Here is a 14,382-nt window from a genome sequence, read left to right as displayed (position 1 = left end):
AAAGGGCACCATGGTCATCTACCTTATTGTCCAGGTGCAGCATAAAGCACACCCAAAATTCCCTTTGGAAAGCAATCTATTTCTTGGAATAAGAAAACCAAACACCTTTTTCTCAAAGCTGCTGTCCTTCCGCCATCCTCCTGCCTCCAGGACACCGTCCCTACCTGTGCGATGGCTCTCCGAGCTGCAATTTCACATTTACCCCTCTTCACCATAGCACAGCTAGCCCTGTTTACTTTGATCTGACGGATCCCCAGCCATTGCTCCTGCCTGGCGGGGTTCAAGCAAGTCCTGAGATTCGCACAGGACGTCAGACACACATTCCAGCATACGGGTATGTTCCACCCACCAGCAACCCTGTGAGGGCAATATTATTATACTTTTCTAATTTCGAAGATTAGAAAAGTGGGTCTCAGGGAGGTAAACTGATTTATCCCAGAGCAAACAACCGGGGAAGAAAGACAGAGGGAAGACGCAGGACCTCTCAGCCACAGTCCTAAATTCTTTGTAGTAGACCGTGCTCCTATCGTTTTGAGTCTAGATTCTGTTATCTCACATACCGGCTTGCTCTTTAGGCCTTTTGTTAGCTGAAAAAGTTATAATTACATCTTATCCGGCATCAAGATATTTGAATATTGAACAGGACGGGTGACATATCATTACAAACATCTGTCCATTCATCCAAAGTCTCATCAGAGCCTTTAAGGTAATATTGAAAAAATTTAAAATTCAGGCAATACAGTTGAACACTTCAAAGGTAATCATATTTGTACACTAGGCCTTGTCAATAGAAAAGACAATGATACGAACCATTATCTTTTGTTTTGTCCTGTGATGGAAAAGAAAGACTCAGAGATGGCAAGTCAAGTCACTGGGCCAAAGTGGCAGAGTTATCACTCACACACACCCCCAAAGTCTCCAGCTTCTTTCCTCCCCCAAGAAATGTGGACCTCCCTCCATTCCTCACCTTTCCTAGGCTAAGTGTAGTTTTAAAAAAACTTATTAAGACTATACTACTTATAAGTAATTAGGAGAAGGGCAGAGTTGATTATGATAAATCTAAATCAGTTAATTATTTTTTAAATTGGACTGTGCTGCTTTCAAAACAGAGCCAACAAAACACTGCTCGTTAAAGGTTCTCCTGGATCCTGTAGTATAAGCAGATAATTATGATTTGGTTGAAGTTTGTTGATTTTGTTGAATATGTTTTTCCATTAGATGGATTTTTTGAGACAACATTTTTTGAGACTCACATGCAGCTGTAAGAAATAATACAGAGAGCTTCCTTGTAGCTTTTACCCAGTTTTCCCCAATGGGAATAACTTTCAAAACTATAGTATCACAACCAGAATATTTACGTGGACACAGCCAAGATACTGATCATTTCCATCACCATAAGGGTCCCTCCTGTTGCCCTTTTATAGCCAAGCCCACTTGTCTTCCTCCCCTTTGCCCTCTCTTTTTTTTTTTTTTCACTTTTTTTTTTATTTTGGCATATTATGGGGGTACAGATTTTAAGGTTTCAATAAATGCCCATTTTCCCCCCTCCCCCCACAAGTCTGAGTCTCCAGCATGATCATCCCCTAGATGGTGCACAACTCACTCATTATATATGTATATACCCGCCCCCCCTCCCCCCTGCCCAATACCCTATTACTGCAGTACCTATGTGACCACTTAGGTGCTGTTCAGTTAATACCAATTTGCTGGTGAGTATATGTGGTGCTTGTTTTTCCATTCTTGGGAAACTTCACTTAATAGTATGGGTTCCAGCTCTAACCAGGAAAATATAAGATGTGCTATATCACCATTGTTTCTTAGAGCTGAATAGTACTCCATGGTATACATATACCACATTTTATTAATCCAGTCTTGGATTGATGGGCACTTGGGCTGTTTCCACAGCCTTGCAATTATGAATTGTGCTGCTATAAACATTCGAGTGCAGGTGTCTGCCCTCTCTTGTTGAATATTGAAATGCACATTGAAAGCATATTTTCCAACAAAGATAACATGCTACTTGTCTAGTTCCTTTCAAGATGATCATACATTTCACATTTGCATAAGTCAACCCATAAGATTTTACTGAAATTTCTCTACTCACCTTTCCTTGGCATCCAAGAAGGCTTTGGCAAAAGGGTTGTACTTGATTTTGAGAGCCGTTATCTTGCATTTACAAAGACAAGAAGTGTTAGTGAAACCAGGACACATGGGCAGACAGAACTCTTTGTCTTCCCCTGTGAATTTATATAAAACCAGGAAAATTCCCTCTGGGTTTTTTTTCCCTCTCCTCTCCATGGTTCTTTGCTGACTCCTACACTAAAACACTGTCGCACTGTCTCCAACAAAAAACATTTTATTGTGGCATGTGGTGAAACACCAGATGCCGCGTAAAGTGAGAAAAGAAAGGGCAAAGCGTTAGAAATGAGCAAAGCCCTCTGTGCTGAATCTAGCATTCATTGCTTTATTCATTTATTCATTTTCTTCAACATTCATGGAGCCCCTGGCACATGTTGCCTTTCTAGTCACTTGGAGCACCGTGGAGAGGAGCACAGGAGTGATCCCGCCTCTCCTGGAGAGTGTGGTCTATAGTCGATTCCCTCACTCTTAAGCAATCACTTGCCCATTGGGCAGTGTCTATGCAAACACAAACTATCGCCCACATCCCCTATCCCCTCGCCACCCCCTTTAGTCAGAGCCATCTGACTAAGATGATGTCAGAGAACGTCAGAGGCAGAGATAGAGAAATATTTGGTTTTCTCTCTCCCCCCCGGGATGTAAGGGCCTTGAGGACAGGGTACTCATCTGCTGTACCTATTCGTTGCTGGGACTATTCGTTGCAGTAGTCTCAGCATCTAGAACAATACCCAGCCCAACATTTGTTGTCATGCCCAACAAATATTTGAGGCTGGAACAAACATTAAGAAGAGTGTTTATGTCAGCAAAGGCCTGAGACTTGGCTGTTCTCTGGTGGAAGGAAGAAAAGCAAAATAAAAACCCAACTCTTTCTGGCCCAGAGCTTGTGGGAGGAAATAGGAAAAAGAGGGAGGAGAGGTTTGGGGTCCAATAGGTATGACCTGGCCCTTCTCTTGGCTTAAACCTGGAGAGGTTGAGCTGGGAGGGAGGTTTGGGCCTCCCCCCTCCAAGCCACCTGCCGGCCTCTCAGGGTGCATCTGGTCGAGTTGGCAGGGAAACATGGCTGGCAGAGGGAGGCTCTGGGGCTTGATTTTCCAGAGCTTGATTGCCACGGGGCATGTTTAAGACCCAGACACAGCCAGCCGAGTCAGGACGGGGAGCCTGCTGGAGGGGTTGCCATGGCCAGTCAGGTGGCTCAGCGAGAAGGTCCAGCACCTGTGGGGAGGGGAAGCTCCTGACTGTTCGCCAAGCCAGCAGCCAAGTGGCAAGTTCAGCCGCCACCGACCGAGAGTGCCAGCAGCAGGCAAGCGGGCAGGGGCCTTGCCTGGAGGCCAGAGGAGGCTAGGACGTGGTCTCTAGACCTCCCCAACTCCCAGCGTCACAGAGACCCCTCACACACTGAGACTGCAGCCCAGGAGGGAATGCTGGGAGGGAGGGGGGAGGACTGTCTGAGAAACAGAGTGACGTTGTCCTACAAAGACTGGCCACCGCTGGCCACCGGCTGCGGGACTGTTCATCAGAGAGCTCGTTTCTGTCCCTTTGGCAAGCTGCAAGAGCTCTGCCAAGAGGTCAACTTACTTATAGAAAAGAAATTACATTTTCTCTCTACATCTGTGATGTGAGTTAAAGCTGCAACTTAATTTCACCTGTAGACACTTAAGGCAGTAGTTTCCAAACTCAGGTGACCCCTAGATTCCTCTAGGGAGACTCTTAAAACTACAGGCTCTGGGCCGGGCGCTGTGGCTCACGCCTGTAATCCTAGCTCTTGGGAGGCCGAGGCGGGCGGATTGCTCAAGGTCAGGAGTTCAAAACCAGCCTGAGCAAGAGCGAGACCCTCATCTCTACTATAAATAGAAAGAAATTAATTGGCCAACTGATATATATATATATAAAAAATTAGCCAGGCATGGTGGCGCATGCCTGTAGTCCCAGCTACCCGGGAGGCTGAGGCAGAAGGATCACTCGAGCCCAGGAGTTTGAGGTTGCTGTGAGCTAGGCTGACGCCACGGCACTCACTCTAGCCTGGGCAACAAAGCGAGACTCTGTCTCAAAAAAAAAAACAAAAAAAAAAAAAAAAAAACTACAGGCTCTGGGCACCGTCCTTGGAGAGTCTGACTCATTTGGCTGGGTGGCAGCCCAAACTCTGTCTTTTCAATCCTCCAAGTAAAGAAACACAGATGAAAGCAACAATAAGGATATCCTTCGTTTAACCTATGAGTTGTCAAAGATGGAAAAGACTGATAACAGCCATTGTGGATAATGGTGTGGGAGACGCCCTTTTGGGGGAGGCAATTTGGCAATGTCTATCAAAATTATACACATACACTTCCCTTGACAGGACAATTCCAATTTTTGGTATTCATCTGTGCAAGTAAATAATGATAGATAGCACCAGGATATTCATTGCAGCATTATTTCTAATAGAAAATAAAACAACTGGAAACAACCTAAATGCCCATTGGTGGGGGGCTGATTGCATGAAATATGGTATAACCATACAATCGAAATTCTGCAGCGTGACAGAAAAAGAGATATGCCTGGATTCATTTACATAGAAAGATATCCATCCTACACTGTTAAATTGGGGAAAAATAAATTTGCAGATTAATAATCTTTATTAATAATGTATATAACATGAGCCATTTATGTAAGGAAATCTCCATTCACATATACATTTATTTATGCATAGCAAATGTGTGGAAAAAAAAACCCACTCTAAGCTATATTTGTAGTGTCCACAGAAAGTGAGATTCCAAAGGCAAAAGAAAAATGTCAACCTTTTAGTTTTCATTTTTACTTTACATACCTCTGTACTATTGGTTTACTGTGTGTTTTTTAAATAAATACATATTACCTTTCAAACGTTGTTAAAGTTTAATCAAAAAGAATCTAGCCTTCTCTGGGTGCTGCCGGCAAACAGCAGGCCAGGGCACCCCTGGGGTACGAGACAGACCCAAAGCAGTTCAGAGAGGCCAGATGCTGACCGCTCAGCTCTTGCAGTCAGAGTGGCTCAACTTACTGGGCAGGGAAAGACCTACCCGTGCTCAGATATTAAACATTAGCAAGCAGGACAGATAGCATAATGAAACCCAAAGGAGACGGCACCTTGGATCACTTCCCACAGACCTGCTTCTAGAGCAGGGGAGTGTAGACCCCACAGCCCCTGCCCCGTCGTGCCCACTGCAGACACTCCCAGCTCTGTGCAGGCCAGGGGCACATCAGGGCCCCAAAACAAAGACTTCTGAGTTTCAACAGAACTCAAGAGTTTTATAAGAATGCACAACTGTGCCCTCTTGACACCAGAAAAGGGCACACTCTTGGAAACGGGCAAGAGGAGGTGTAGAGCAGCTACCCCATTGTTTACTGTCATCTCTGCTGAGTGTATCTGAATCCTGGAAAACCTTTCATCTCATAGGACCCCCAACCCACCCTGCCACACTCTCCCAGGTGACATTCTCACACACACACACACACACACACACACAACTTACCTCCTCATTCTGATAGGCAGTCACAGCTATGAACTGGGTCTCAGGGAAGGAGCAGTTCATCACCATGCGGTGGGCACCTCCAACACGCACTATGTGAACCTGGGGTTCGTACTTATGCAGAGAATTCAACATTATCTGTTGAGGTGGGAGAGGAAGAGAGAGAAGAGAAAGCGAAGCCCGGTGTTTCGCAGGTGATAGTGGAGCCAGCGCCTTTGGTTATTCCCAAGCTCAGCGCTCACCCGGGTTAGGGACACACATGCCAAACCCCAGGTCACCGGCACTGCCACTGCACGTCTGAGAATGAGTGGGGAGGGGGTTCAGAAGCTCCCAGGCGCGTAACACGGAAGCCCCCGCAGGACGGAGGGGTAGGCCGCCAGAGAGGAATCGGGTTCAGAGTGCTCAGTTTCCTGCCCAAATCCTGGCTTCCTTGGTTTCCCTTCCCCTATTTTCAGCACAATACTGTGCATTTCAACCCATTAAATAACACTGTTTGGGGTTTTTTTTATATATATATGAGGACCCTAATAACTCAAAATACTGACCATGGCTGCATTTTACACGTGACTACGGAGTCATGAAATCATCTGATGGTCACAGATAATCCACTCTTTATGATTCAAACGAAAGGTTTATGGAAAGTCTCGAGTTGTGAAATCCGGTAGGCAATAACAATTTACTTTTCAATTCCCTGTTTCAATAAAGAACTAGAGCCTTCTGAGTAACGCGGAGACTGGGTGGCATCACCCCCACCTCCTAAAACCTGACTCCCAGGTCCCGGCCAGCCACGCACGGAGAGAGCCACACGTGCAGGCTGGGACGAGAGTCCAGACCCTCCCTCCCAGCCGCACGTCTGTTCCCCAGGAGCAGTCTGCGGTCTATAAAGTCACTGACAGCCTTGCACAGCGGGCTAGAATTCACAATCCTACCACAGAAAACGAGCGGAAAGCACCCCAAAATCTTGTTTACTCTAATTGTAGGCCTTAAATAAAACCTTCCTTATTTCAGGTTTGTTTGGATTATTATTTTTTTTTTTCTGAAAAACCAAAGCTGCCTCAATATTCTATTGATAATTATCATAATGCCCAAGCCGGGGTAGTAATTATTTCATTTAGGAGCAGCTTTTTATGAAGGTATTTGTCTATTGCCAAAATGCCACTTACACCAAAAAGAGGGGAGAGAGGGAATAACAAAACCCTGGTACCTCGGAACATCTTCCTCCAGGGCTGGGTAAAAGCCCTGCACACAAGACCCAACTATGAAAAGGGCCCTGATGATTAAGTAAACCACCGGCTCTCTCACTCTCTCCACAGCAGGAAGTCCATTAAAAACTGAAAGCAGCAATTAAGAGCTGTTTATTCCTGTTTACATTTGGACTCCAGGGAATAATTGGCTTCTGTGGGAGAAGAGGCTGGTGAGGACACCTCTAATTGCCTAAATGCACCCTTGATATTTCTTGATTGGTGTTGCGGGGAGGCCAGGGTGGGCGGCCAGGCGACCTGCGCGTACCTGCCCACCTCCGTTGAGCTTGTTGGTCAGCTTCACCTTGCTGAAGGAGATGGGGGCTTTCATCCAGTGGGCCCCGAAGTTGGGGGAGTCGGGGTGGATGTAGACGCAGCTGTGGCTGGAGACCTCCGGCTTGCCCGCGGGCACCCACTCGCCGTTGACGTACTTCCAGCGGTGGCTGTCCATGGGGACAAAGTCCAGCAGGAGGGAGTACATGGCATTGGGGTCCAGCCCGGAGACACTAATCTTCAGAACAGGGAACATCCGTCTGAAAGAAAAGACAAGGCAGAAGCTCAGCCGCGGGAGGGACGTTAGAGGACCTCCCGCCTTGTCCAGAGGTCTCTCAGCCGGAAGGAGACCGTCCATGGGATCCCTCGGAGGGAGGCCAGACAAACGGGGCCCACGTCCCCAACTCCAACCCACCAGAGCCTCTTCTTATAAACGCATCTGATGTTGGGGATTTACTTTAAAACGTCTTCCGTTTTAAAGTCTGAAAACCACTGATGTAATGATTGGACAAAGGAGGAACCGGAAGCTTGAGGTGTATTATCGGTCAGATGCCCCGGCCTTACAGAGCTTTTTCTTCAAAGATTTCCCACCAGGGCTCTAACGCTGCCAACCCCGCCCTTCCCAGTCTCACCGAGAACACCATTCCTGACAGTCGTGGCATTTATAGCAAAAAACGAGGTTATGTGGTAAAATAAGTGAGGGAACTGTTGGCCATACAGTTAGACAAGTTCTTTTCTTCTAGGACGTCTCAGAACCTCTAACATACAATGAACGCCAAGAACCTTCGAAAAAAAAAATGTGGACCTGTGCACGCCCTAAACTTATGTGACAGTGGAACTATCTTTTAACTGAGCATTTTGTGGGAATCTGTGTCCAAGGCACACATTTTTGAGATGTGCAGCTCTGGCTTTATCGATCCTTCTTCCACCCTTTAGAACAATATCCACGAGTTTACTCTCACAAATATTTGCATCTGATTCTAGAATATTTTCATCACCCCCTCCCCCCCCAACCCCAAAAAACTCATAGCCGTTAGCAGTCACTCTCCATTCTGCCTAGATTTCTTGTCTCCAGAAAGAAAAGCAGAGGGAAGAGGTTCCCACCAGCCAGGCAGGAGGGAGGCAGAGTTCCTGTCCCTTGTGCTTCCGATGTCCAGAGTCACTGCCTAAGGTAAGATCTGGAGCGGACGCAGGGCTGGGCAGCGGAGGGCTTGCATATGACGCAAGACAGCCAACACCAGCAGGGCGTGTAGCAGGCGCAAAGCCCTGGAACAAGCACTTTCCATGAATTAACTTGCTGAGTTCATGCAACAACTTTATGAGGGTGTCTTGGAGAGAAAGTGAACTTAAATAGGAGGCTAGGACAAGAATATGAATTAAATGAAACTTCTAGGGGGGGAAACTGCATCAGAGAATGCATCCGAAATCCAGATCTTGGCTGAGCGGTCCCCTCCCTTCATGAGATGACTGTACTTTCATGTTAGCTCAAATGATGAGCTACCTCTAGAGGGCTGGCTATGTGGTGTAAAATCCTCCTGCTTTAATAGAAGGATTTTTTTTTCTCTATTATTTTCTCTTGATATCAGATTAAGCTATTCCCTTTTACAATATATTTTAAGGTTTTCAACTATTTCAATAGTATCAGCCAATTGTAGAGAACAGAAGGCCTCTGAAAGCACAAACGTCATTTGCAAAAAATCATAAGAGTGGGCATCAGAAATGACTTCAGGGATCACAGAGAGTCATTTGACAGCCAGGGGTCTGGCTCATTTACCTGAGGCAAGCGGACAAATGGCCCCTGTGTGCTGGTCTAGTGCTTTTCCTGAAGTGCTAACGTTTATTTTACTTTATTTTTTATTTTAAAGAAAATACAAAAGTGACATGCGTATAATTGTCATTTTGCACACTAAAGTTTAAAAGTACCAAAAGTTTTCTCAGCAAGATGATGTAGTACATGTAAAAGCAAAAAAAAAAAAAAAAAATTAAAAATTAAAAAAGCTCATAAAGCATATGCTCCGAATGAACTAACCTGCCGGGGTAATGTCGAAACTACTCAAGCATGACAGCAAGATGTGAAACGTGAGGAAGTTTCAAGTAATTCTGACATGATTTAAGAGATGATTTAGGCCAGGCGTGGCAGCTCACGCCTGTAATCCTAGCACTCTGGGAGGCCGAGGCGGGAGCATTGCTTGAGGTCAGGAGTTTGAGACCAGCCTGAGCAAGCATGAGATCCCGACTCTACTAAAAATAGAAAAAAATAGCCCAGCAACCAAAAATAGAAACAAAAAATTAGCCGGGCATGGTGGCGAGTGCCTGTAGTCCCAGCTACTCGGGAGGCTGAGGCAGGAGGCTCACTTGAGCCCAGGAGTTTGAGGTTGCTGTGAGCTAGGCTGACGCCACAGCACTCTAGCCAAAGCAACAGAGCAAAACTCTGTCTCAAAAAAAGGAGAGGGGGAAAAAGAGACATGATTTAGTGCAAGATAATTTTTCTAATGGTAACAGTTGTCATGTACAGTTGGGCCTCTGTTTCTGCAGCTTCTGCATCAGTAGACTCAACCAAATGCAGATTTAAAAGATTTGAAGAAAATACAATAAAAATAAAACAATATAGTATAATAACTATACAGCATTTATATGTATAATGGCTTTTTTATTTCATGCCATATTCAGAGCTACGCATGATGTTTTAAAGAAACCACGATCACAAGAATAGACGCTTAACATGATCAGCCAACAGAGAAACTCAAAACCAAACTGCAGTGAGCCGCCACTTCACACCCAGGAGGGTGGCTGTAGTGTAAAACGCAGACAACAACAAGTGTCAGCAAGGATGTAGAGAAACTGGAACCCCGTACATTGCTGGTGGGAATGAGGTAAAAGAGTGTGGTTACATTAGAAAACAGTCTGGAGGTTCCTCAGCTGGTTAAATGCGGAGTTACTATATAAGCCAGCGATTCCACTCCTAGGCACAACCACAAGAAAAATGACAACAGTTCCACACAAAAATTTGTACACAGCTCTACAGCATTATTCTTTTTTTTTTTTTTTGAGTGCCCAGGCTACAGTGAGTGCCGTGGCGTCAGCCTAGCTCACAGCAACCTCAAACTCCTGGGCTCAAGCAATCCTTCTGCCTCAGCCTCCCAAGTAGCTGGGACTACAGGCATGCGCCACCATGCCCGGCTCATCTTTCCTATATATATTAGTTGGCCAATTAATTTCTTTCTATTTACAGTAGAGATGGTGTCTCGCTCTTGTTCAGGCTGGTTTCGAACTCCTGACCTACAGCGATCCGCCCACCTCGGCCTCCCAGAGTGCTAGGATTACAGACGTGAGCCACCACGCCCGGCCTCAAACAGCATTATTCTTAATAGCCAAAACATAGAACACCCAAATGTCCATCAACTGGATGAATGGATAAACAAAATGTGTGATGTCCATACAATCAAGTAGTGTTTAGTAATAAAAAGGAAGGAAGTACTGATACATGCTACAACACGGATGAACCTTGGAATCATTACGCTAAGTGAAAGAAGTCATTCACAAAAGACCACATACTATAGGATTCTATAGGTATGAAATATCCAGACTAGATAAAGCCATACAGACAAATAGTAGATTAGTGATTGCCAGAAGCTGAGGAGGTAATGGCTAAAGGGCACAGGGTTTCTTTCTGAAGTAATAAAAATGTTCTAAAATTAATTGTGGAGATGGATGCAGGACTCTGAGTATACCAAAAACCACTGACCTGTACACTTCAAATAGATGAATTGTATGCTGGGTGAATTATATCACAATAAATCTGTAAATATAATATATAATAAAAATAACTAAAGGGCATGATTTCATTCTTTGTTATGGCTGAGTAGTATTCCATTGTGTCTTAAGTGACACAAGCCAGACACCGAAAGACAAATACCACATGTTCTCACTCCTAAGTGAGAGCTAAAAAGTGTGTCCGCATGGCTGTAGAGGGTGGGATGACAGACAATGGAGACTTGGAAGGGTGAGAGGGTGAGGGGGTGAGAGAGGGTGGATCATGAGAAATTACTTACTGGGTACAACGTACGTTATTCGGCTGATGGCCACCCTAACAGCCCTGACTAGAACACTATGCAATCTACGCATGTAACTAAATTGCACTTATACCCCATACATTTATATAATCTTAATAATCTTTTTAAGAAGCTTTCCCCACACTTATTACATTGATAGGGTCTCTCTCCAGTGTGATTTCGCTGATGTTCTGTAAGACTTGTCCTTTGAACGAAGACTTTTTCACATCAAACAACAACCAATAAAGACACCATGGAGTTCCATCTCTTAGGAGAAGGACATATCTGAAAAATGGTAGAATGATTAATCACTTTATTTTCTTTATTATTTCATTTGCCAAGATCTTTGCAACTATTTCCGGGTTTTCTCACTACACAAATGAACTAAGAAGTACCATGTACTTTCTAATCTCTTTGAGGACCTAAGAAATACGTAAATCAGTCCTTAATTCACAGCGTAACTTCCCTTAATCCACCCTTGAGAAAAAGTCTCTTCAAAGAGAGAGTAAGAGAGAGAGGGAGAAACTGCAGAAAATGTGGCAGTGTAAATAAGCACTTGTGAAAAACCGTGTTGAAGAAGCACAGGTGATTGGGCTTTGCCTGCAAACTCGTTTCGCTTTTGCTCTGAGGCTGGCTTTCCAGCTTTCGTTTCACCGTCAGGGACTCTTCAGAGCCAGCACTGCTGGAGGAGGCAATGAGATGGGATTTTGCAGGAAGAAAAGGGGCAGAAACGCGGCAGGCTTTGCAGGCGGGAGAACAGCAGGGACGTCTAAAAGCAAAATTCAAGACGTTTCACTTGTAAACGCCTTCCTTCATCTCCCCGCAATACTATACTCATCAAGAACTCATCACAGCTTTCAGAGGTCTGTGTGTGTGTGTGTGTGTGTGTGTGTGTGTGTGTGTGTGTGTGGCACCCATCCTGCATGGAGGGGTGACATTTCCATGAAGGTCAGCAGGCATGAGAATAGCAGAAGGTGTCAATTAAAAATAAATAAATGAAGAAAAAAGAAGAATAGCATCAGAGAAGTAAGGCGATCTGGTGAGAGGCAGAACACACAAATGCATATGATGCTCTTAAGTTGTAATTGTACAGTTTAGAGAAAGTCCACGGGCTACAGGGACACGGAAATGTATTCACCTGATGTGCAACCTTAATTGTCTCCTTTTGCACCGCCTTCACTGGAAACTACAAACTTCAGCTCAAAGTCACTGCAACAATACCTTTTAATCATGAACAAATTCAAACTTAGTGATTCCCAACTCTTATTTTATGATGACAAGTGAATGCACAGTTATATCAGAAAAATGCTCCCAATTTCTTAAAATCTGCTCAAGGCGAATTTAATCAGAATTAAGTCAAAATCAGTTAACTGTACGGAAATACACATGAAATATTACAATGTCTCCTTAGGTGAAGATGTTACAGGCAAAGCAAACAAGATATGTAATTTTATTTGCCTCTGAAGTCTGAAATGAATTTTTTCTGTAACAAAAAGTTATAAGTTCCTAGCTCAAAGAATGGAGATGAAAGGAAACACAGGCTGGATGCAGGAGAATGATCCCAGTGAGCTCTAGGAGGTATGATAACTGTTATTGTTACATCCGAATGACTACTGAACATGAATGACTAAAAGTTTTAAATAGAACAAAGAAGAGTAGAAAGAAAAGAAAAGAAGGAAAGGGGAAGGAAGAAGTAGTAAAATTGGCAGGGGAAGAAATGGAGGAAAGTAGAAAGACAGGGAGGAAGGAAGGAAGAGAGGGAGGGAGGGAGAGGGGAAGAAAGGAAGGGAGGGAGGGAGGGACAGAGGAAGGAAAGTAGGCTGGCCACCATCAGGGTCCCAGTTTCCGGATAACTCTGTGGTTTTCAGGGAAAATCCTCTCTCTTTACTATTTCCGATCACTGTCAGAGGCAAGCCTCCTATTTATATATATGAAAGTTGATCTCCATCAGATAATGAGTCTTAATTCTTTCATCAGCCCATCCTATCCTATTTCAAAACTTGCTATTACGCAGAACAATGAGACCTCAAGTAGACAGAAGTGATCTAAACAAGGCTAATTGAGGCTTTTTTTAAAAAGTCAGGAAGTCAACCGCCTACGGGTGAAAAGGGCTAGGGCGGGTATTACATACCAGGAACATTCTTTTCCACAGAAAAGGGCTACAGATCTACCTGGGCAGGGGTTTGGAGGAGACACCTCGAGTCTACAGACATAGGGAAATGGATAGAAAGGAGACACAGAGGAATAAATAGTTAGGGGGAAAAGAGAGGAGGAAGAAAGGAATAAAGAAGAAGGCGAAGCAAGAAAGGTATGTCTATGTCAGGAATGGTAAAGTGCTACGAACAGTTTAATCTGAGAAACTACAGAGATTAAGAGTAATTTCAGACCAAGCTCATTCATTATTAACCACAACAGTTTCTTAGGGATTTGTCTTCCCTTCCTTCTCCAAAGTATAAAGGGAACTTTCCTCTCTGTCTCCTGGCAAAATCTTGAGCGTAGGGATTCAGAGACCTTAGGGGAGTTTAAGAGAAATATTCCATTCACAGGAGGAGGACAAACACCAGCAGGACATCATGGGTAAGAACAAGGAAGTGGACCACATGAGGTTTTTTTCCTACAAAGACTATTTTTCACACAGTTAATATTAAATTATTTTAAGAGTGAAGAATTTTAAATGTTAAATATGAAGGACATTTATGTAGGTGAAAAAAGGCAAGAGAAAACTTTTTTTTTTTTTTGAAACAGAGTCTCACTTTGTTGCCCAGGCTAGAGTGAGTGCCGTGGCGTCAGCCTAGCTCACAGCAACCTCAAACTCCTAGGCTCAAGCTATCCTACTGCCTCAGCCCCCCGAGTAGCTGGGACTACAGGCATGCGCCACCATGCCCGGCTAATTTTTTCTATATATATTAGTTGGCCAGTTAATTTCTTTCTATTTATAGTAGAGACGGGGTCTCGCGATCTTGCTCAGGCTGGTTTCGAACTCCTGACCTCGAGCAATCCTCCCACCAGAGTGCTAGGATTACAGGTGTGAGCCACTGCGCCTGGCCAAGAGAAAACTTTTTAAATGGTAAAAGTACATTCCAATATAACATATTATTAAGTCAGACTTTATAACGGTTTCAGAAACTTTTATTATTTATTCCTTATTGAAATAGATGAAGAACCATGTTTTAATTCAGTGATTATACTTAT

The 14,382-nt window shown here is 44.3% G+C and overlaps 1 protein-coding gene across 1 annotated transcript in view; it reads right to left on the bottom strand.

The window, feature by feature from the left end:
- TBX19 (T-box transcription factor 19) overlaps nucleotides 1-14,382 on the bottom strand; it is a 28,826-nt gene that overhangs the window by 12,683 nt on the left and 1,761 nt on the right. The window contains exons 2-4 of the mRNA XM_012783888.3: nucleotides 7,134-7,398; nucleotides 5,628-5,762; nucleotides 2,105-2,166 (exon numbers count right to left, since the gene is read on the bottom strand). Of these exons, the coding sequence (XP_012639342.3) occupies nucleotides 2,105-2,166; nucleotides 5,628-5,762; nucleotides 7,134-7,398 (462 nt within the window). The remainder of the gene's footprint in view (nucleotides 1-2,104; nucleotides 2,167-5,627; nucleotides 5,763-7,133; nucleotides 7,399-14,382) is intronic.

Source organism: Microcebus murinus, chromosome 2 (genome assembly GCF_040939455.1).
Source record: "Microcebus murinus isolate Inina chromosome 2, M.murinus_Inina_mat1.0, whole genome shotgun sequence".
Taxonomy (NCBI): domain Eukaryota; kingdom Metazoa; phylum Chordata; class Mammalia; order Primates; family Cheirogaleidae; genus Microcebus; species Microcebus murinus.
This window is presented reverse-complemented; position numbering and strand designations above follow the sequence as displayed.